Source organism: Ovis canadensis, chromosome 4 (assembly GCF_042477335.2).
Source record: "Ovis canadensis isolate MfBH-ARS-UI-01 breed Bighorn chromosome 4, ARS-UI_OviCan_v2, whole genome shotgun sequence".
In the NCBI taxonomy this organism is placed as follows: domain Eukaryota; kingdom Metazoa; phylum Chordata; class Mammalia; order Artiodactyla; family Bovidae; genus Ovis; species Ovis canadensis.
This window is the reverse complement of record NC_091248.1, coordinates 112,878,888-112,902,531: the sequence shown is the minus strand read 5'-3', so window position 1 is coordinate 112,902,531 and position 23,644 is coordinate 112,878,888. Positions and strand designations below refer to the sequence as shown.

General features: G+C 42.4%; 1 protein-coding gene across 1 annotated transcript in view; it reads right to left on the bottom strand.

The window, feature by feature from the left end:
- Positions 1-23,644, bottom strand: part of LRGUK (leucine rich repeats and guanylate kinase domain containing) — a 103,463-nt gene that overhangs the window by 17,252 nt on the left and 62,567 nt on the right. Inside the window, exons 14-16 of the mRNA XM_069586987.1 lie at positions 19,821-20,022; positions 19,012-19,107; positions 761-903 (exon numbers count right to left, since the gene is read on the bottom strand). Of these exons, the coding sequence (XP_069443088.1) occupies positions 761-903; positions 19,012-19,107; positions 19,821-20,022 (441 nt within the window). The remainder of the gene's footprint in view (positions 1-760; positions 904-19,011; positions 19,108-19,820; positions 20,023-23,644) is intronic.

Genomic DNA, 23,644 nt, shown 5'->3' with positions numbered 1-23,644 from the left:
AGGATGGTGTAAACCTCAGGATTCTTGAACTTAATCCAAAGACTGGGAGTGAGGACTCTCACTCCTAATGACTGATATTTGATTTCCCACAGATTCTAGTAGGTGGGAACAATTCTAGATTCAATTTATTTTGCATAAACAAATGGGACATTTCCTGCACTCCAGGATCACGTCTGCAGAAGTGGCAATGATTTAGGCTCTGTATTCCCAACATTCACAGAAAACCCATCACAAACAGGAAAAGAACATGACCTAATGTGAATGCAGGTCAACTCCTGTCCGTCCTGACTTCTCAAAGTTCTCGAAGGGATTAGAGTAAGTTATAGGACAAGTCCACGTACTGCAAGCTTATAAAACATGGGCTCTTTGAGTGGACTTGCTTTGAAGGCTCAGCACAAGAATATTCAAAATTGTATCTCATCAAAGCAAGTTTTCCCTTGAAATATACATACTTTACAGTATTCTGTGTAGCGCTTTTCTGTGCCTCTCAACTAGAAGAACTGAGTGTCAGAGCTTTGACTAGGAGCCTGGGGGAAAGCCACTCCCAAAATCTACACTGAATATTCTACTTTTAGAACCCATGCCTATTCTTAGAGGTGTAGTAAGTGTGTGTGGGGTGCGGGGGGTTGGGGCTTGTCTTCAGCTGACACTGTCAGAGAACAGTTCTGGTGAAACTTAGTGTTAAAATATCCAACATCCTTTTTGTCTGACCGCGTAATGTTCAGTTGCGGCTTCCCACTCCCCTTCTATCCCTTCTTACCACTGGCGTTTTTTTGCCTGAAAGTCTGGCCCATAATTTCACAAAGTAGTTTCTGTCTGCAAAATCCAGGGACTCAAACTCATTTGAAACTCTTAACTTCCTAGAAGTCTTTTCAGGTTTCAGCTGAGGTTTCTTAATATCTCCTAGGGAAAAAAAATAAAGTTTAAAATAAAAGGCATAAAATAGGATACAACAACTTTCTGAAGTGAGGGAAATGTTTTATATCTGGATTTGCTCAAACACAACAAAAAGTGTATACTGGAAGTCTGTGCATGTCAACTTGAAAGTAAGATAACTAAAAATATGTCTTAAGAGTATAATAATAATTATTATTGTAAATATAGTCCACGTCACCCAGTAGAAACATTCTGGCAGTACACTTTGTGTTCGATCAGTAAAGACTTATGAATGGAATTAAAGGCTTCCAGATACTTTACTGAAAAGTCCCCTTTATAATTACTTTCCTTTTGACAAGATTGTCTTAAAGGCTAAAATAATAATAAACATGCAGTGCTAATAATAGTCATAATAAACACACAATGCTAAGAAAAAACTTTTAAAAAGAATGGAATGGGTGATGAGGTCACTATTTAGCAGAATTTATACATAAATGTCTAAAGTTTCCTTTAAAACATTAGAATGTCCATAGACCTAGAATATAATCTAAATTTCTATCACTGCTCATGTATCATGGGGCCAAGTGTAAATACTGTTGGATGTATTAGGAATATCACCATTTTCAGTATTGCTATAAAAATGCCAAAATAAATCATCTCCACAGTAACAATACGGCTGACTGAACAGATGTAGGAAGTGAGTGCCAACTCCAGACAAAATTGAATAGTGGATAATATATAACAGAAGTGTGTTTTTAACACAGAGCAAAAGTGAAACCAAGAAAGAAACATTTTCAGGTGCTGAAAGTGAAGATTCCAAGTCAGAGCAGAAGACATTGACACCAAGAGGTCAGGATGTTTGGGCCTGAGGTTTCTGGACTGAGAGGCAAGGCCAGTCCCCGTGTGCTTCATGGACAAGACCTGGGCTCTTTATTAGGTGGGAAGTTAGAAAAGGCGTGTCTGGAAATCTCAGGACTTAGTCTGGGCACAGGCTCACCTATACCAAGGATGGAACCATGGGAAATCAGACCTTTAATTCTGGGCTGTGTGCTGGTACAGAATCTGAACTCAAACTCCTACCAAATTGCGTAGCAATCCCCACTGCAGCCAACAAAAACAAGCAAGGTAAAAGCTGTTGCAGACAAATAAGTTTTTAACCATGGTAGGGGAGTCTAAAGCTCCACCATTCAGCACCTGTCTTGAAGGGGAGAGACTCAGAAGATGTAACAAATGCAAGAATCCACACCCAAGGAATTCCAGGTGACAGAGCATTTGAGACACTGAAGTAATTAAATTTATAACAATCACAGAGATAATAGGAGATAATTGTTATGTGGAAACATCCTCTATTCAGTCTTCCTGATGGAAGAGCCATCCAACCCATATTGGTTGAGCACCTACTATGTGCCAGACAGCACACTGAGTGTTGGGGATAGAGCAGTAAATAAAATGTCTTGACATGTGGGATTTACATTTTCATGTTGGAGACTAGACAGACAAATAACACACCAGATAATGGCAGGTGGTGATAAGGGTAACCAGGAAGGTAGATAAGCAGGCAGAGTGAGGGACAGCATGACGGTCAAAGGAAGTCCTCCTAAGGAGGTGGCATCTGCACAGTGGTCTAAAGTTAGAAAGGAAGGCATTCAAATACCTTGATACCTTTGATATGGGACAAAAGCATATCAGGCAGAGAGAATGGCTTTGTATAAACACCCAGAAGCATGCTTAGCACAGCTGAATTACAGTAAAGAATTCAGCATGGCTGAGGCAAGGCAAACAAAACAAGAAGAGACGGAAGGGTTGACTGAATCTTATACTCATTAAAACAAAGAAACAAAACCCAAAACATTTGTTCTCTTGATGAGACTCTTAGAGCATTGTTAAAAAAAAAAAAAAAAGAATAGAGCATTGTGAAAAAGATCAGATGAATCCAAAAAAAAAAAAAGATGAAATTTAAAGAAACAGAAGCTATAATTTCCATAGAAATGATCCTCTCTATATAAAAGCTTACTTAATGTATAGTATTTGTGTTGGGGTCCCTTCTTCTAGCTTTCTCATCCATAAGTCAATTGTACCATAACGTAAACAAACCAAGTTCTATCCAATGATACAATGGAGCTATAATTCAACAGATGAATGTCTTAATGGTTTCTCAGCAACAAAACATTTTGGGTAAATATAACGCATTTAGATTACTATTAGACTACATTGAAATGCCACTACTTTCGAGACTTGGACTCCAATAGCAAAGAGTTTCATACAGTTCTTAATATAGTTTCAAATGTCTTGATACATTAATGAAGAAGATATTACTTTTCAGTTATTAAAAAATCATAATTACTGGATATAATATCCTGCAACAAAGTTTCTTAAAGTGATGTTATTCAAAGTATCTAAATTAAATTCAAACTTGAGGCAACATTAAATTATATATGTCATTGTACAGTCCACAAAAATTACCAAGTTCTTCAGTATATAAGCTAGTTATATTTACTTAAACACCTAAATGAAGCATAAATGAATTTACTGATGCATAACAGATTTTCAAGTTATTTTATGGATTGGTATCATTACCAAATACAGGAAAATATAAATGAAATATCTGGAACAATCAGAACTATATCTCAAATGAATTCAAAGTAACTTAGACTTTTATTTAGAATTATACCCTTTTGCAGTGAATTAAAATAATATTTATATAAGGCGTTTAAAAAATGAGCACAGAATCCAACCAAATAACGGACGCAGTAGAAGCCATATACCTAAGATAAAACGTCTGTGTGTATTTTATAACACATTATTACACAAATGAAATAAGACCTTGTACTGGAAAAAAAGGAGGGAAGAAAAAATGTTGATGATCTGATATCATAGGCACATACTCATTTTAACAACTAATAATAAAGTTAGAATTTGGGAGTCAGATTGTAAATATTTTTAAAAATAAAAATCCCTAGTTCTATAACCACTTTTTCTATAGCTGTAAGATTACTTGTTTAGCAAGGCAACTAAGTCGCTCTATTGTCTAAAGACATGAGACTGAACACTTTGTTTTCTCTTTATTTTTGGCCGTGCTGGGTCTTCACTGCCGCACGGGCATTTCTCTAGTTGTGGAGAGTAGGGCCAAGCTCGAGCTGTGGTCCATCTCGTTGCAGCGGCTTTTCTTGCTGCAGAGCATGGGCTCTAAGACGCAAGGGCTCTGGTAGTTGTGGCATGTGGGCTCGGTAGCTGCAGCTCCCGGGCTCCAAGGCACAGGCTTAGTTGCTCTGCAGGATGCGGGATCTTCTCGGATCAGGGATTGAACTCATGTCTCCTGCATTGGAGGCGGATTCTTTACCACTGAGCCAGGAGGGAAGCTCCTGAACACTTTTAAGTATACATTTTTTTTTTAAACAGTTAAATAAAACTTTGCAACAACAACAAAATAAATGAATCAGCACTAGAGTTTGTCTCTCTTTGAAAACACATGGGAACGTATGACTTGGAAGTAGGCTTTAATTTTCACACAAAAGTTCTCAGACAGCCAGAATCATTCCTTTCTTTCCCCACTCAAATGGGGCTTAAAATACATGTTTATTTTGGTAGTAGTGAGGGGTTTTTTTTAGTTAGCAAGAGTAATATATGCCTACCATGATTAAATACATATACATATATAAAATGCAAATAGCTACAAAAATCTCTGTGAAAGTTTCAATGCTGAAATATGTAACCATAAAAAGGACCAGAAACAAATTAAAGCGCAATAATCTGCTACACAATTTTAAATATTTATTTATTTTTAATAGGCTAGTTACACAATTTGTAGTGGAAAATTGCTCAGTACATTAGAAAGTATTAATACAAAACCAATGGGGCCGAAAGAAGCCATTTTTTTCCAGGACAGATTTAAATCTTAAACATCTTGTCTATCTGTTCTTCTGAGAAATGAATAATTGCAACTAGAAAAACAATCATTTCACATAATATCTATAATAATTTTCCATAGCAAAATAAGCTTTTGTAGTAGAAAGCTATCATATGAGTAAAAATATAGTAATAATGTTCATGTTATACAGGATAAAATGAATACTGTACTAAACTATTCTAACAGTAAAGTGCTATATTCTTTAGTGTCCAATCAAAGGAATAACCAGTTATTTAAACAGAGAACAGATTCTGAATGTATCTTCTAAGATAGAATTTATGAGGTACAAAAAGAATGTTTCTATCCATTGAACTCCATGCTGTGAAATGTCTTCAGCAGAGTTGAACTAATGGTTCAGTATTTGGACACTATCCAGAATGTCCTAAATAAAACATATAACATTACCCTGAATTTCAGGGTCTTTTTAAATGGATGAGTTTATCAGGAAGTAGTTAATTGACACTTTGAAGGAGACAAAATGTAGGGCAGATAAATTCAAGAGTGGAAACGATGAATAAAATCTGGATGTGTATAGTATTTGGGGAAAGGAGAGGATAAGGAAAGAGTAGCTATGGCTGGCAGGAAATAGGATAAAAACCTTCAGGAAGCTTGAACACAGATTAAAGGTTTCCTCTCCTTGGAGCAAAATGTTTGAGAACTAAATTTCTGATGTGATTTCTGCCCAATCCTACATCACACCTTGGCTAAGTGTGGTCTCTGCTTGCAACGGCTCATCCCTTAAGAACAACATTTTCAAAGATGCTGTTTCACTGGTCACTTCTCAAGCAAATACATCTTTCTTTTATTTCTTACCTTTGCTATCTTTGTCCCTGTCAACTAAGGGACTTTAGATCTGGTAGCCTATAGAAGCCAGTCTTTGCTTCAATTTACCAGAAAGAGAAACCAAAATGCCCACTATCTGGTGGTTTCTTCCTCAATCATATACCTTGATGGCATTTATGATGTAACCAACCTGAAACGTGGAACATAAATGCCTTTGATATTATCAATGACATAATGGTTAAAAAAAAAAAAAAGATAACATTTACTGAGCACACTATGTTTCAGGTGCTATTACAAATCTTTTCTGTGTGTGCATACGTGCTAAGTCACTTAGCCGTGTCTGACTCTTTGCGACCCTATGGACTGTAGCCCACCAGGCTCCTCTGTCAATGGGATTCTCCAGGCAAGAACCCTGGAGTGGGTTGCCGTATCTCCTCCAGAGGATCTTCCCCACCCAGAGACTGAACCCGAGTCCCCCGAGTCTCTTGCATTGGCAGGAAGATTCTTTACCACTGAGCTACCTGGAAAGCCCCATGAGAAAACCGCATCAGTTGCCAAGTGTTTCCACCTACTTTAACAACGTTGTCCTTTCCAATTAAGGATAAGATGATATTAGAAAAAAATTTTTGCTGCTTACATGTTAATGTACAAACACACATATAGGTACTTACTATGTGCCAGACATCATTCTGGGTATTCTTCAATATATTAGCTCATTTAATCCTCACAATAATCTTGCAAACAGGTACTACTAGTATCTCCATTTTATGCATGAGAGCTTTGTAATTCGCCTAAGGTCGCACAACTAGACTGCACTGGAACTTCCAATGATAATTTTGACTCAATGTTTCCTGAAATCATGAATTTCTAAGGTTACAAACTTAAAAAAAAAAAAAAGATCTCCAGGTTTTGCTAATCAGGACTGGTTTCTCATAATCACCTTTGAGATGAAAGATTTGGGTCTAACATTTATCATCAACACAAAGAAACAGTCTCTTTTTATTCTTTTCTGAATGCATGGTCAATAAAGAAATAAGATTTCTAGAATGATTTTCTTTAAGTTGAACCAAGCAATTAAGTTTTGACATAAGTTTTTGTCCATTTTTATTTCCTCTTTTGTAAATTACCAAATTATCCTTTGCCCAATTATCTTTTGAGATTTGGAAATAACTGATTAAAATATTTGAAGAAGGTTCTTGGCGCCCAGTGGAACTATTACCTCTGTTGATTTGAATACCAGGTACCAGACTTCTAAAAAGCTGAGGATTGTATTATCTAAGAGAGAGACCAAAGTCCACAGTGCTGTTTTTTTCCCCCATAAAAATCACTTTGCTAAGGCACAAAACAAATGAAAGTGATATGAACTTTGTTTGTAAATGTAGATGGAAAATGACAATTTTTAAATATTTATATTCTATGATTAAAAAGCAGAAGTGTCCCTGATGCCAAGAAAATCAATAACAGCTGTTAAAAATCTCGCACCGAGAGAGGAGACAGCAATCTTTTCTACTCATTTCCTTGAACCACAGACAAAATATCCAGCTGCACTGACTCAGAGATGTTTATACAACCAAAACACAAACCGGACACCATCATGGACCCCAGGGAAGGATGCTAGAGTTTCTTACAATTCAGAAGATGGGAAACTTGGCATCTTATTTTGCATTAGAGCCCTAATGAAGATGCAGTCCCTAATTCCTTAATGAGCCTCCAAAACAGCTGCTCAAGGAGCAAACCAAATCAATTTCTAAAGTTTTTCACCTAAATGAGTTATTTGTGCCTCTAAAATGCCCCACATGCAGGTCAGAAAACAATGGGTGCTTATCCTGATTTTCCTCCTCTCTTTCACAGTCTGCACTCGCCCTACATCCAGTCCAAATGTCTCGAATCTGCCCATTCCCACAAAAATGTGCCTTGTTTCAGCCCCTTAGCATTGTGTCAGGACTAACGCCAACAGCTTTCCAGCCACTGTTCCAGCTATCTGTATTGCCCTCCTTAAAGTGATCCTCTATACTGACTAGATGACAGACGCCCCTAAGATAAAACATTTAACCATTCAATGGCTCCCCATCGTTTTCTAACAGATCAAGTTTCCAGGCTCACTAGCATAGCACAAAGTGCCCTTTGGATCTACAAATACCTACGTATACCTACAGCTCTCCTGACATTTGGGTCCTTAGAAGATGCCATGCCTGCTCTTACCTCCCTGCTCAGGCATATGCTGTTCCCTTCTGAAAGAACCTCCCTCCTCTCCTGTCAGCCTGCTGACTACTCTGCAACCTTGAGGACTTAGCTGAAGGGTAACTTCCTTTTGGAAGTGTTTTCTCATCCAGTTCTCACATCCCAGGCTGAATCAGTGTCCTTCCTTAGTATTCTTCTCGTGACATTCTGGAAAAGTTAATAAATGAGTTTTCTTCTCTATTTGGTGCTAAACCTACCCTCACATGCTGTGGGGCCTCCAGCTGCCCCAATCACATGGTGTTGTAATGAACACTCTTATCTGTCTCCCTTGATAAGAGACAGAGCTCCTTGAAGTGTCCTCATCATTTCACTCCATATAGAAGCTATCAAAGTGTCTGGCATATATGAAGTACTCAATCCACGCTTGTCGGAGGACTTGAACTAACTTCATAAAAATAAGTTATGATATGTTAAAAAAAATTCACCTTGTTAATTTCATCTTGGACAAACCAGATAAATCAGAGGGTAATTATCAGTATATCACAGGCTCTTCATTATTACAAGAGGAGTTCTGCACCGCGGATTGTAAAAAAATATCAATTTCCTCTATGGCACTTGAAATAACACTTGACCTACATACAATTTTGGGGGATATGTGTTAAGGTAAGACACGCCTTTTGTGTAAGATAAAGACATATTTATACAGGCTACTGGTAATGTAGTCATCAATGACATTTTTAAAACACGGGATACCAAACAGTTTAGTGTGATACTGAACACATAGTAAGAGTGCTCAATGACTGTCTTGTAAGTTCTTCAGAGTCAAATCTTAGACTGGCTGCTTTCTTTAGTTATTCTCTTTCCTGTGAATGATAGGATTCACAGAATCGAACTTACTGAGTATATCTAAATGTGCCCTTGTCCCCAGCCAGAGTAGACTGGCTGAAGAATGAGCATCTGACTCACACTGGGCCAATCAGGGAATATCCCTGAAAAAAAAGAGAAAAAACATATATGTATCTTTTAATCTTGGGACCAAGGGGCACCTGAGTTAATCCCTCTCTGATAGTGGGAGCTGCCAGATGTAAAACCAAATGTAAACTTTAGGAGTGATTGATGGTCATATTCCCTGCCAAGTGCAGAAACTGATTTAGAGTCATTTATGTCATAGAGAATGAAGCCAGCAAGGAGGCAAAAACAGAGATGAGAAATGGTAAGAGTCTTGGAGATGACCGAAGTCTAAGAGATGACAAGAGTCCAGTAGAAGATGAAAATCCTGGAGATGATGACTTTTGGATGTGCTGAAATGGTCCCCAGTCTGTCTGAGGTTTTTCTGCCGCTCTGCCCTCCCCAGTTTGGCTTCGTGAGATATTCCCCTCCCTTCCAATAGATTTGTGTAAACTGGCTCAGGTTGGATTCCTGACACTTGCCAGCAAAAGAATCCTGATGGTATGAACAGATAAACAAAAAACCGATTTGCCTCAGTTTTCTCCCTCCTAATTCTTTTAGCCAGCTGGTTAGGCATAATGAAGGCATGGGCTAATTTACATGCGGTTCTGGTTCAAAGAGAGAAAGAAGGTGTTCATTTCAAACAAAGTCAGTTTCAGGCAGTACATACTAATAGAAATCTGAAGCACTCGATCACTTGTCATGGATGTAAAAAACCTGTCCTCTTCACACAAATTAACTGTGGGATTGGAATGTTTGTGGGAGAGACCAAGAAACTACAAAGGATTCCTTTCTCAGGGTTCTTTTGGCTTTTGAACCCTTGATAATGCAAGAAGTGTAAGAGAATTTGCTAATCTAGAAATGAATTTTCCTAATAAAGAAGTCTGAGCATCGAAGAATTGATGCTTTCAAATTGTGGTGCTGGAGAGGACTCTTGAGAGTCATTTGGGCTGCAAAGAGATCAAACCAGTCAATGCTAAAGGAAATCAAGCCTGAATATTCATTGAAGGACTGATACTGAAGCTCCAATACATTGGCCACCTGATGCAAAGAGCCAACTCATTTGAAAAGACCCTGAAGCTGGTAAAGATTGAGGGCAAGAGGATAGGGAGTGACAGAAGATGAGATGGTTGGATGGCATCATTGACTCAATGGACACGAATCTGAGCAAACTCTGGGAGATGGTGAAGGACAGGGGAGCCTGGAATGCTATGGTCCATGGGGTCGCAAAGAGTTGGATATGACTGAGCGACTAAAGAACAGCAAAAGAAAACTTAGTGACTATAAGGCGTTGCTTCAGACGGAGCCTACAATTACGCTGGAATTCGCGTTAAGTCTGGACACAAAGCATCTTTGCTGATACCAGCCTTTCAGACCTGCTCTCTCTGCTGCAGCAGGGGAACCACTTGCTAGCATACACCACCACCATAGAGCTGCTCTTCCGCCCTGACCGTAGCTTTCCCCGCCTTTGGGGGCACGGATGTCGATGACCTGGTGGCCCCGGGATGGCTCACATCTTGGTGCTCTGACTGCCCTGAGCTCGAAGCCTCCCCTTCCGGTTGCCCTGCTCCCCTGAAGATGCCCGATTCTGGGGCACAGTCGGGCTGGTGTTCCCCAGGGCTCCCCTGTGTTTCCAGGTGCCTCTCTCTTTGGCGTGCTGCCTGGAAGCACAGTCCCTCTGGACAGAGCTTGGCCCAGTCTGGCTGGCTCCCTGCTCGGCTTGCATGTCTTTGACAGGCTGCTGGACAGGGGACATGCCGTCCTGCTCTGGGGGATCTGAAGAAGTCTCTCCCGTCTGAGACCTACCCCTTCTACGATCCTCTTTTTTTCTCCTCGGATGCTCATGGGCAGCAGAGCCCTCCAATGCTGACTCCACCGAGACCTCCTCACTCGGGGGGTGTCTCCTATGAGGGGGTTGACCTTCTGGAGTTGCTTGATCACCGCTGAGGGTAGCTGCATTTTCTTGAGATAATCCTCCAGAATCCTTTCTTTTCAAAGCCGGTCCTTTCTTTTCAAAGCCGGTCCTTTCTTCGACCTGGCTCCCTTCTGAACCAGGTCATCTGCAGGGAGGTTGGCATGGACCTTTTTCCTGGAATGATGTACGTTTCCCCTTTGCTCTTCCTGGACCTGGGCATCTTTAGGCACTGGTTCAGTGTCGGGTGGTTCAGGAATGTCTGGTGTCTGGACTTTTCCTCTCCGATTCCCTTGAGGGCTCCGGGGAGGGCTGGGGTTGGGGTGGCTGGGAGCCTTGAGGGGGGTTGGCTTCCTCTGGGATTCTGGCTGCAATGCTGTGTGGTGACCTCCAGGTGGCATCCTTTTCAGGTGTGTGGGCCCTTTAGCTGTCTCTCTGTGGCCAGGAAGTTTTTTTTTCCTAGCTCCTGTGGGCTGTCCTGGCTTGTGGTTTTGGGGTGAGGCATGCATATCTGAAATCTTGCTGGAGGAGTGGGCTGCCTTGGGAGTCTGCCTTTCCTTGGCAGACCTCGAATCAGAAGGATCCATGTTCTGAGGCAGCTGTTCTGAGAAAGGAGTGGAAATTCGGGGGAGCTTGATTAAGTGGGTCTCCCCTTCCTGGGGTGGGTGGGGGGCAGCTAATGGCTCTTGCACCAGAGGACTGATAAGAGGGAGTTTCACCTCCTGGACTTCCTCTTCCTGGACTTGCTGGTGGCCGGGGCCCTGATGGGGGCTGGGGTTGGGTGGCTGTTTGGAATGGGGGGAGCTGATGAGAGGAAGTTTACTGGGGTCTTCGTCCTGAGCTACCTGGGGCCTGGAAGAGGGAGTCACAGTTTGATCTGAGGCTGTTCCGAGGGCCTCCTCCCTGCTGGGTGACAGGAGTTTGGGCGTGGGCCTCCGACTCTGGAACGGAGCGAGGACCCGGGGCTGGGGCAGCCTAGTGGGAGCCAGCCGGCTTCTGGGAGGCAGAGTCACAGGTTCCCCCCTGTCCTGGGTCTGTGGGGTATCTGTTGAGTCCTGGGGATGTGGCATTTCTGGGTAAGGAGTGTCGACCCGGGCAACTTCCGCTTTGGGGACGCCCTCCTCGGGAGGTTGTTGAGAGCCTCCCGGAGGTGGTCCAGGCCTAACCTCGTCAGGGCTGGAGGGATCTCTGGGAGGATCATGATGGGAACTGCTGGCTTGCAGGCTGGCTGACCTGGTTTCCCCCTCCTGGATTCCCTGGAGGCTGAAGGATGCAGGGTCAGATCCTTGTGGAAGTTCAGAGCAGGGAGGGCTGCTGGGGGTTACCCTGGCCTCGCCTGATTCTTCATCCTGATCCAGCTGAGGGCCCTGGGCTGGTGGTGGGTCAGGATGCTGAAGAGGCCCTTGGGAAGGGGTGGTGGCAGGCTGCCCCTCTTCACGGGCTTTCACCTCGGATGTCTGGGCCTCATTCTCAGGTGGATTTGTGGTTGCTGTTTTTGAAGAAAGAGCTGATTGTTGAGCATCGCCTTCCATCTGGGCTGGGGATAAGTCTTGGACCTTCTGGAGAAGACCAGGCACTGATGGGCTTGGCTCTGCAGGAGGCTCAGCGCTGACCTGGCTCTCAGGAGAAAGCCCCTTTTGAGGGGCTGCTCCCTCCTGAGTCAGCTCCTGGTTCTGGGAGGGAGCCAGGCTCTGATTTTCAGGGACCTTTGTGGGGATCTGCATTCCAGAGAGATGCTCTGTTACCTGGCCATCCGCTTGCAGTTTCGCCAAGCGCCTTGGGGATGGAACCAGGTGTGCGGGCACCCCAGAGGCAGTCTTCTTGCTAGAGCGAGCTCCTGCTTTAACATAAAGAGAAGTTAGCTAAAAAACATCTTAACAAATGCAACAATGTAACTTTAGAAATTAATAACCAAAAATATCTTTCCTTTTTTTGTTGATGCACATAGGACCTTGAAAAAGAATAAAATTACACATATAGAAGTATTTAACAATCCTTTCTCCTTGGTATACTAAGTGCGTAGAATTATCTTATTTGATGGAATCAGGGCAATTTTGGGGCTTCTCATGTGGTGCTAGTGGTAAAGAACCTGCCTGCTAATGCAGGAGACATAAGAGACGTGAGTTCGATTCATGGGTTGGGAAGATCCCCTGAAGGAGGAAATGGCAGCTCACTCCAGCACTCTTGCCTGGAGAATCCCATGGATAGAGGAGCCTGGAGAGCGACAGTCCGTGGGGTCGCAAAGAGTCGGACACGACCGAAACGACTGAGCATGCAAAGTAATTTTTAGTCCAATGAAAGCATAAACTTTTATGAATAAACATGAAGAGGCTTCTTCACAGAACCGATTTATATTCAGGTCTGAGAAGGGGCCAGAATATTTTCTAAATGAATGACCTTTTCATTTCACCAGCTTAGAGGTCAATGCTGCTTTCACAGTAGAAACTAGAGGATGGGCAGCTAAGCCAGACCAAGTCCGATCGGTTTCCTTGTTCAGTGGCCTGTTTCCTTGTCCCACATAGAAATTGTGAGCTCTGTAAGGAGTACCTAGCAAGGTGCAGAAGCTCAGCAGGCACTCAGTAAGTGAGTGATGAATGGAAGGAGGAAAGAAAGGGTTCAGTGGGATCTCACAAGACGCCATGGCTCAGGGACGTTGCACCTGAGGCTCCACCGTCCAAGCTGCTACCCATCCCCACTCCACCCCCCACCTGCCCAGGGCAACCTCTTCCCTCCAGATCCACCCTGGCTTCAAAAGTGACTCTCAGAGGCCAACATCTGTGCCGATGTTGCAGAGGGGGTTGCCTTCTTCAGTCACCTGCGTGACAGCACACGCGAGTCCGGTCTCCTGGACACAATCACCTCAGCAGGCACTCGTTCAGGATAGAACCCCTGGTGTATTCTGGCGGCCCATGGATCACTGTAACCCAGCCCTTAGGACACGGCTCTGAAAGGTTAGTGGTCAGAGGCGGCACACCAGTCTGGAACAGCCTTCAAGAAACCAGCCTCAGCTGACCTTGAGGGAGACTGGCTACTCAGAGGCCAAACCAAATCAGACCTCTGAGGGGGGCCCAGAGTGGCCCACCTCCAGGAGCCAGCTGGGCTCCTGGCCACCAGCCCCTCTCCTCCCACAGTGCAGGAGGCATTCGACCACTCCTGGTTCTCTCTGAACCTCCTAGTCTGGTGCGCACCCCGTGCGTCCAGTCAAGTGAGAGGTAACCGGGGACAGGAAGGAGAGGGGGAACAAGGAAAATTTTGCCATGTGATGGGTTTTCTGGGGGGCTGCCCTGTTCATCGTTCTTAACATCCTAGTTTATAATGGTTATAAATTAAAATATGAATTTAGTCAAGAAACAAGGTTAAAATAAAAGAACAGTAAAAAAACCATCTAGAACAGGCAGGTTCGTAGAGACAGGAAGGAGATTAGAGGTTGCCAGGGCCTAGGGGTGGGGTGTTGGTTATTGTTGAACAGGTATAGAGTTTCTGTTTGGGGTGATGAAAAATACTTAAAATAGGTAGTAGTTATGGTTTGCAACATTGTGAATATAAATAATACCTTTAAGGAGTACACTTAAAATGGTTAAAATGGCAAATTTCATGTTGTTTTTTAAACCACAATAAAAAGTATTTTAAAATATAGAAAATTCTAAGAATGGTGAAATCCAATGCTGAAAGTTCTTTGAGCCCCCCTGGTTTCCAATAATCAGATACACAAGGATTTTTCTGCCCCACTTTCATAACTTAACCATTCATGTAACTTGGCAAATGATACCAGGCCCCTCATTAGAGATAAAGGCACCACTTTATGGACTAGTAAATTGCTCAGTTTTCTCCTTGCTAGACTCATCATTGCCATCATTTTTCTCTATCATTAGTCAGAATTCTGAATAATGATTTTCAAATAAAATGTTGTTTTATGACCTCTGTAGTGAGAACTTAGGGTGGTGGTTGGATCAGCTTTTTAAAAGCTTTACTGGAAGTACTGACAATTCCAGAAATCACTTGTAAAGAGACAAATGGAGAGAAAAGACATCACATATACTGGGTTGTGAATATAGTGAGTTTTCCTTTATTTTATAGACATTATACTGTTTACTCAGGGTTTTTTTTTTAACCATCTTGGTTTAGAAATGAATATTACCTGCACTGTTGTTGGGGGGAGGAAGGCAATTCTGTACCTTAATTGATATAGGATGGCATCATCGACTCAATGGACATGCGTTTGAGCAAACTCCAGGAATAGCAAAGGACAGGGAAGGCTGGTGTGCTGCAGTCTATGGGGTCAGGAAGAGTTGGACACGACGGAGAGACGAAACAACTAAAAAACTTGAGGGTTTACAATTACTCTGTGCCCAAAGTTATCATTTTATATTTACATGTATTAAATGAAAATTTAATTAGTCTCTCCTCCAGTGAAGGTTTGCACTTGTGGGTCCAGGCTGATGGGCTGCTACACTCAGAACTGATAAACAGTGGACTTACTTTCTTCACTTCATCCCACTCTCATCATTAAGTGTAGAATTAAAAATTGCATTCTCAAGTACAAACTAGCAACATGAAATTCCTAAAGATACAGCTATGTATTAGCAATCCAAATGTGTGGCAATCGTTTTCTGTCTGCATTGACACAGGATCACTGCTTCTATGAAAACACCATTGGCCATCAGATTTTTGTCTGCAGTGAAGCTGACCGTACAGATGGACAGTTTAGGCCCATTGTGGAAAACCTCAGCTCTGGAAGAACATATTTTAACATGTTCCAGAATATTATATATCGTTTTTTTTTTTTTTTTGCTTCTTAGAAATGGGAGTTCTAATCAAATGAATGATTATTGGTGAAAGTTTGAATGCAAAACTGAGATTTCCTCTTTCCAGTCCAATTTTTTAATTGCTAAGGCAAAACTGGCATCATAGAATCTTAAATATTTTTAATTTCAATTTCTTACCTTTGACAGCTCAATTATACATGAACGTGATCCCACCACACTAAAATTATGGAGTTTTGCTTTTCAGGATCCCATTTACATGCATGAAAGTAATGAAAGTCTTTATATAGACATACCTAAACCACAGAACTTTAACTCAGACTGACCCAGCTCAGAAGGGAGGCCGAGAACTGTGAGCCAGCCAGGCCTCTGGCAGTGACCCTTCTGAGGCTCTGGACCTTTCTCAGGGAGTCACAAGGGTCACCTCAAGGTGATTACGGCTAGGCCTTGCTCTCCCGCCGGGAACCTGTTACCATCTGCTCCACGCTCCCTGGCGCGTGACTCACCACCTGGAGACTCAGAGGGGCCGCTGGCTCTACTCTCGGGCCACTAGAGACAATGTATAAGCTTCTTAATGAGGACTATGTTAATTAGAATTTTTAAATACTTGAATAATATCTGGCCTCCACAAAATCACTTTATGTGCAAATTTACCCTTAAACCATCAGCTGAAAAAAGTACCTTCTTCCACAGATGAACTGCATAAATCAAATAGAGTGTTTGGCTTTTAAAGAAAATATATCAGTTTCCAAATAGTAAGCCTGTCAGAAAAACTGGGTTCTATCAAGGCCAATGATTTGATATAGTGAGTACAAACCCTCCCATCTAATATTAAAAGCTGGGACTCTATTAGTCAATAACTGGATGGCCCAATTTCAGGTATTAAATGTATCTGAGAGTAAGAACACTTTTACAAATTCCATAAGTCATACTTTTCATTAAATCAGACAGGTCTAACCTAATTAGTCCAAATAAATGAAGTTTCATAAAACCGTTTAAAACAGAAGTCTATTTCCTTATGCACACATTATCTGGCCTATTAATTTGCCAAATGGCACACTGCAATCAACAGTCAGTGTTCCTGATGGCTGCAGAGAAGATAAGCTGTGTTGGTGGGGGTCGGGGTGGGGGTTGCTGGGGGTGGCCACATCCCATCGTCTGGGGTGCTAAGTTCTGCTCAGCAGTCACAGTTTAGAGGTGCCCTTGGCGCTGCTATGTCTCAGTTGCTCGAACTGCTCAGGCTCAGGGGACTGACTCATGGTTCTCCCAACCCACGAGAGGCTGATTTAAAAGCCAGAAACACCAACTTATTAATTTACAACGGGAGATGGGCCTGGTGCAGGGATGGGGCAGGGTGCTCTCACCTAGGGGACAGCCCCATAGGGACATGTCCACGCAGGGGACCAAATTAAACATCAGAGGTTGCTGGGCTGGCTAGCAAAGATTTAAAGCAAAGGGAGCCATATTTCCTCAAGAGAAACATACATGGAGCTTCCATGGAAGCCTCATGAGATAACACTGTACAACTGGATAGGCAAAGCTTTCTAAAGAACAGAGCCTGACACAGAGGCGGTGGCCAGGCAGGGTGGACACTGCCCACCCCTCATTGGATGTGCCCCTCCACAGACTGAGTGAAATCTTTCCTCCTCCAGGGGTGCCCATTTTCTCAGCGTGCACTTTCTTCTGGTATTTTCTACCACTCATCTCCTATGAGACACACCTGGGAGGAAAACGCTGGTCATTATATGTTGGGTGCCACCATTTTCAAACCAATCTCATTCCAGGATTCCAAGGGCACCTCCCCTCAAGAAAGCGTGTAGAGTTGCAAAACAACACAGTTAGTTTGAACTTTGGCAAAAACCGTGACCTGACCTGCTGCTGGCTGGTCAGGACGCAACCCAGCCAGCAAGATCCTACTGGGCAGGGTCACAAAGGCCAAACCACACGACAGACCGCCTGAGCATTCATAAGCGCGAATGCAGGTCAGTTCATCGAAGAACTTCTTTCATGAGGGCATTCTTTGATGATGATGATGCTGATAGTAAAATACATGTAACCTAAAATTAGCCATCTTCACCATTTTTAAACGGGTGGTCCAATAGCATTAAGCACACTCACACCATTCTCCAGCCGATCCCCAGAACTCTTTCCATCTTGCGAAACTGAAACTCTGACACCGTTAAACAACACTCCATTCCTCTCTCTCTTCCAGCCCCTGGCAACCACTCTCCTTCTTTCTGTCTCTATGATTTGTCTAGCCTGGGTACCTCATATAATTGGAATCATGCAGTATATGTGTTTTTGTGGCTGGCTTATTTAACTTAACAGAAGGTCCTCAAGGTTTATCCACACTGTAGCAAGTGTCAGAATTTCCTTCCTTTTTAGGCTGAATCATATTCTGTTGCATGTACAAACTGTATATTGTTTATGCATTCATCCACCAATGAATGCTTGGGTCACCTCCACTTTTTGGCTATTGTGAATAATGCGGCTGTGAACATGCACAGACATCTGTGCAAGTCCCTGCTTTCAGTTCTTTCAGGTATATACCCAGCAGTGGAATCACTGGATCAGATGGTGTTTCTAATTTTAATTTTTCTGAGGAACCACCATACTGTTTTCTGTAGCAGCTCCACCATTTTACATTTCTAATTTCTCCACATCCTTGCCAGCAAACTTTCTATTTTTTGTTTTTGTTTTTGTTTTTTTTTTTTTCTTTTCATGGTAGCCATCCTAATAGTGCGAGGTGGACTTGGAGGAAAACTGTTAAAGACATCTCAAAATACTCATGTACTGAAATTCTAAGTTAGGGCTTTAGAATTTCTAGGTTCCAAGGAGAGGCACCCACATATCCCATTTTATTTGCTGCGCATGATTCATGAGGCAAGTGGGGAGGATTAACTCCATCTAACAAGAGGGCAAACTGAAGTTCAGAACAGCTAAGCAGCCTGTCCCGGGGGCAGCTGGACCAGGACCACTCTCACATCCTCTTCCATTATACTCTGAAGGGCCGCATTTTGAGGACTAGAGCAGTGCAAACAAAGAGGGAAAGAATCTCTTGGATTGAACAATGCTGTCAGGCAGAACACCACCCCAGCCCCTAAGGAGCCAAGCTTCCAGAAGGCTGAGTTCTGAGCCATGGGACTGACCCACATCTAACTAGTACCAGCCTGCAAGGAACTGCCCAGCACATCCGTGAAGGACAGTCCTCTGAGATCCATTATGGTCACCTTGGAAAACAGAGGGACACATCCAGAGGGGCTGTTTCACACAATTTGTTTGTGGGGACAGTAACACCAGAAGAAGGACAGGGATTAAAGAGTAAGAACCAGCTTTAGAGGACTTCCCTGGTGGTCCAGTGTCTAAGACTCTGTGCTCCCAAGGCAGGGGGCCCAGGCTTGATCACTGGTCGGCGAACCGGATCCCACGTGTGACAACCAAGAGTTTGCATGCCACAACTAAAGATCCCACGTGCCACACATAAGATCTGGCACAGCCAAATATACAGACAAATTTGTTTCTTTAAAAAAAAAAAAAAAAACTAGCATTAGCCTGGTTGATGAGTCCTCAAATAACAGCCCATAGATTTGTTTTCCTTTCAACGCAAACTAAGTTCTGGCACAAAAGGGACAGGACCGTACCTGTGGTTGGAGCCAAACTCATGGCAGTCGCCTCAGAAAATCCAAGGTATTCTCTAATGAGCTTACTGAGCTTTTGGTAGGCAACATCCAGATCATCTGAAGCAGAGGAGAGAATTCACTTTAGCAAGACGTATATCAAAACAGAGCCAATCTGTGGCAATAATCGTTTAGCTAGATCTCATTGCATGAATATCGCGGTAGGCAGAATTCTAAGACCCAGTGACACTTCACCCTTGCTTAATCACACACGCATACATTGAGTGTGGGCCAGAATCTGTGAGTCTGAGGAGCTATGACTCCTGTGGTTATGTTAGGTTTTATGGCATAAGGGACTTTTGCAAACATAATTAGGGTTATTTATCAAGATCCTAATAAATCATTTACTATCCTAATAATAAATATCCTAGTAAAATATCCTAATAAATAATTTATTATCCTAATAAATAATTAGGGTTATTTATGAGTTTGGGCTAATCAAAAAGGAGATTACCCAGGTGGGCCTAATCCAATCATATGATTCCCCATAAAAGGAGGTTTTCTGTTTGGAGACAGACAGGACACTCAAAGCATGAGGAGGAACGTAATAGGCTGTTGCTGCCCTGAAAGTGGAGGGGCCCACATGCACAGGACTGAGATCAGTCTCTAAAAACTGAGGGTCACCCTTGGCAGCCAGCCAGCCGGCAGTCAGGAGCCTCAGTCCTACAACCATGAGAAACTGCCTTCAGTCAATAGTAAGAACATACTTTGGAGCAGGTTTTTCCCCAATGATCTTATACTTCAAAAATAAAACTTTGCTGAAAGTTACCAACCTGCGTTGATTACTGCATCAAAGTACCCTGGATATTTCTGATTAATTTTAATATAAAGGTCCACTCTGGAGACAGCAAATTCAATCTCTACACGACTGAATAATCCTTTTCTCCTCAAGTAGCCTTCATATTTTTGCTTGTCCATGGGTACCACCAGGATATATCGAGGCTCAAAATAGGAATGTTTTAAACTTCTTACACCCTATGTATTTAAAGAAAAGATAATAAATTAGAAAGAGACACAGTTTAGAAATCATTTAGGAAATATGTGACAACATAGGTTTAATCAGTAGTGTTGTACTGAAGAATTTGTTTACTCTGTATAATTAGCTATTATTTTCCTACAAATACCTCAGGATTGGATTACTTCTCTTTGTGTATCAAATATTATGTTATCATTAGAGAAATGAGAATTCATCCTACTTGGTTATCCTTTAACTGTTCTAAGGAACATATTTGTTAAAAAAGAAAATTGCAAAATTGCAAATAGAACTACCTTATGACCCAGCAATCCCACTTCTGGGCATACACACCAAGGAAACCAGAACTGAAAGAGACACATGTACCCCAATGTTCATCGCAGCACTGTTTATAATAGCCAGGACATGGAAACAACCTAGATGTCCATCAGCAGATGAATGGATAAGAAAGCTGTGGTACATATACACAATGGAGTATTACTCAGCCGTTAAAAAGAATTCATTTGAATCAGTTCTGATGAGATGGATGAAACTGGAGCCAATTATACAGAGTGAAGTAAGCCAGAAAGAAAAACACCAATACAGTATACTAACACATATATATGGAATTTAGGAAGATGGCAATGACGACCCTGTATGCAAGACAGGAAAAAAGACACAGATGTGTATAACAGACTTTTGGACTCAGAGGGAGAGGGAGAGGGTGGGATGATTTGGGAGAATGGCATTGAAACATGTATACTATCATGTAAGAATTGAATCGCCAGTCTATGTCTGACGCAGGGTGCAGCATGCTTGGGGCTGGTGCATGGGGATGACCCAGAGAGATGTTGTGGGGAGGGAGGTGGGAGGGGGGTTCATGTTTGGGAACGCATGTAAGAATTAAAGATTTTAAAATTTAAAATAAATAAATAAATAAATAAATTTAAAAAAAAAAAAAAAAGAAAAGAGAAAGAGCAAAAAAAAAAAAAAAGAAAGAAAATTGCTAGAGACAAATAGGTATGCTCACAGGACATTGCATATTTATAACTGAAAAGCAATTTCAATTCTACTTTTCAAAAGGCATCCTTGCAGCTGCAGGAGACAGAGATCTTACCAGAGAGAACGGGTCCTCTGTTTCCCTTTTGTCATCAGTTTGGTCCCTTCCTGTTCCTAAACCAGCAGCCTGGTGGTTGGCTGGTTCCTATTACATCTCACAGCCTGTAGCCAGAGCATGGGAAGGCCGGGCTCCTGATGCCCTGATAACCGGGAGCCCACACAAAGCAGGGAAGCAGTGGCAGGCAGCCGTGCTCTGAGGAACCAGGGGCCTGGGTCAGGACTGCAGCTTGCCGGCTACTGTGACTCTGTGCCAACTCCTCTGTGAAATGGAAGTTCTTTCAAATGGACTCTGAAGTTCCTTCCATGTCAATCCAACCATCAGCAGTTTAACTCGGTGTTCAAAATCTTTGTTTTTAAAAATTCAAGGGGAAGAAATAGAGACTCTTAAAAAAAAAAAAATGCCTAAAAGGGTCAATGACAAGGAGAGTTTGGAAAAAGGATTTAGCTGGGTGGGAAGAACCAGGAATAAAGCCTGGTTTATAGACTCAACTTCCTGGAAATGAGTAGGAGGAAGCTCTCAGGAAGGAAAAAAGTAAAGCAGGAGCCAGAACTCAGAACCACTGAACTGGAAAAAGGTGGACACTGGAGCTGGGGAGTGTCTGCACTCAAAGATGCATGCTTTTTGTGTCTGCCTTGTTCAAGGAAGACATTTTCTGGGAAAGGTCTTAGTTGTTGTTGTTGCTCTGGCTAATTAGCATAGAAACAAAGTAAACCTTAAGAACTGCAGGGCTTTAAAGTTAGGAAAATTAATGAGCTGGAAGAAACTTGAGCACTTTCACTGAAGCGAGGCAACACTTATCTCCTGAATGGTAGCCCACCAGGCTCCTCTGTCCAGGGGCTTCTCCAGGAACATAGGACCAGGTTGTCATTCCCTTCTCCAGGGGATCTTCCAGACCCAGGGATTAAACCCAGGCCTCCTGCATTGCAGGTGGATTCCTTTATAGTCTGAGCCACCAGGGAAGCCCTTGTGGGGACTAGACCAACACAAAAGACCAAAAAGGGATCACAGTCTCCTGCTCTTCCAAGTCAGAGAGGAAAAGGTTTAAGGGAGAGGTAATCAACAGTAACAGAAAATCTGACACTAGATTTTGTTTTCTGTGTGTTTGGTGTAACGGGGTCCTTTAATCACTTTTTTTCTTTCTGACTAAAAAAATGTTACACTGTTCAGAGAAGGTAACTGAAAAAAAAATCAACTGTATTTGAAGATCTCAAATATTTAATATAGCTACATAAGTTTTAAAAACAAATGTGTACATCTGCTGGATCATCGAAAAAGCAAGAGAGTTCCAGAAAAACATCTATTTCTGCTTTCTTGACTATGCCAAAGCCTTTGACTGTGTGGATCACAATAAACTGTGGAAAATTCTGAAAGAGATGGGAATACCAGACCACCTAACCTGCCTCTTGAGAAACCTATATGCAGGTCAGGAAGCAACAGTTAGAACTGGACATGGAACAACAGACTGGTTCCAAATAGGAAAAGGAGTACGTCAAGGCTGTATATTGTCACCCTGCTTATTTAACTTCTATGCAGAGTACATCATGAGAAACGCTGGGCTGGAAGAAGCACAAGCTGGAATCAAGATTGCCAGGAGAAATATCAATAACTTCAGATATGCAGATGACACCACCCTTTTGGCAGAAAGTGAAGAAGAACTAAAGAGACTCTTGATGAAAGTGAAAGAGGAGAGTGAAAAAGTTGGCTTAAAGCTCAACATTCAGAAAACGAAGATCATGGCATCTGGTCCCATCACTTCATGGCAAATAGATGGGGAAACAGTGGACACAGTGGCTGACTTTATTTTTCTGGGCTCCAAAATCACTGCAGATGGTGACTGCAGCCATGAAATTAAAAGACACTTACTCCTTGGAAGAAAAGTTATGACCAACCTAGACAGCATATTAAAAAGCAAGAGACATTAGTTTGTCCATCAAAGTCCATCTAGTCAAGGCTATGGTTTTTCCTGTGGTCATGTATGGATGTGAGAGTTGGACTGTAAATAAAGCTGAGCGCCAAAGAATTGATGCTTTTGAACTGTGGTGTTGGAGAAGACTCTTGAGAGTCCCTTGGACTGCAAGGAGATCCAACCAGTCCATCCTAAAGGAGATCAGTTCTGGGTGTTCATTGGTAGGAATGATTTTGAAGCTGCAGCTCCAATACTTTGGCCACCTGATGTGGAGAGCTGACTCATTTGAAAAGACCCTGATGCTGGGAAAGATTGAGGGCAGGAAAAGGGGAAGACAGAGGATGAGATGGCTGGATGGCATCACGGACTCGATGGACGTGAGTTTGGGTAAACTCCGGGAGTTGGTGATGGACAGGGATGCCTGGCATGCTGCGATTCATGGGGTTGCAAAGAGTCGGACACGACTGAGTGACTGAAGTGAAGTTAAGCTAATTAGAATTTTTAAATTTTACATTATTATTACTTTTTAACTTTTTGGCCTCGCTATGTGGCAGGCAGAATTTTAGCTCCCTGAGCAGGGATCGGATCCGAGCCTCCTGCAGTGGGAGCATGGAGTCTC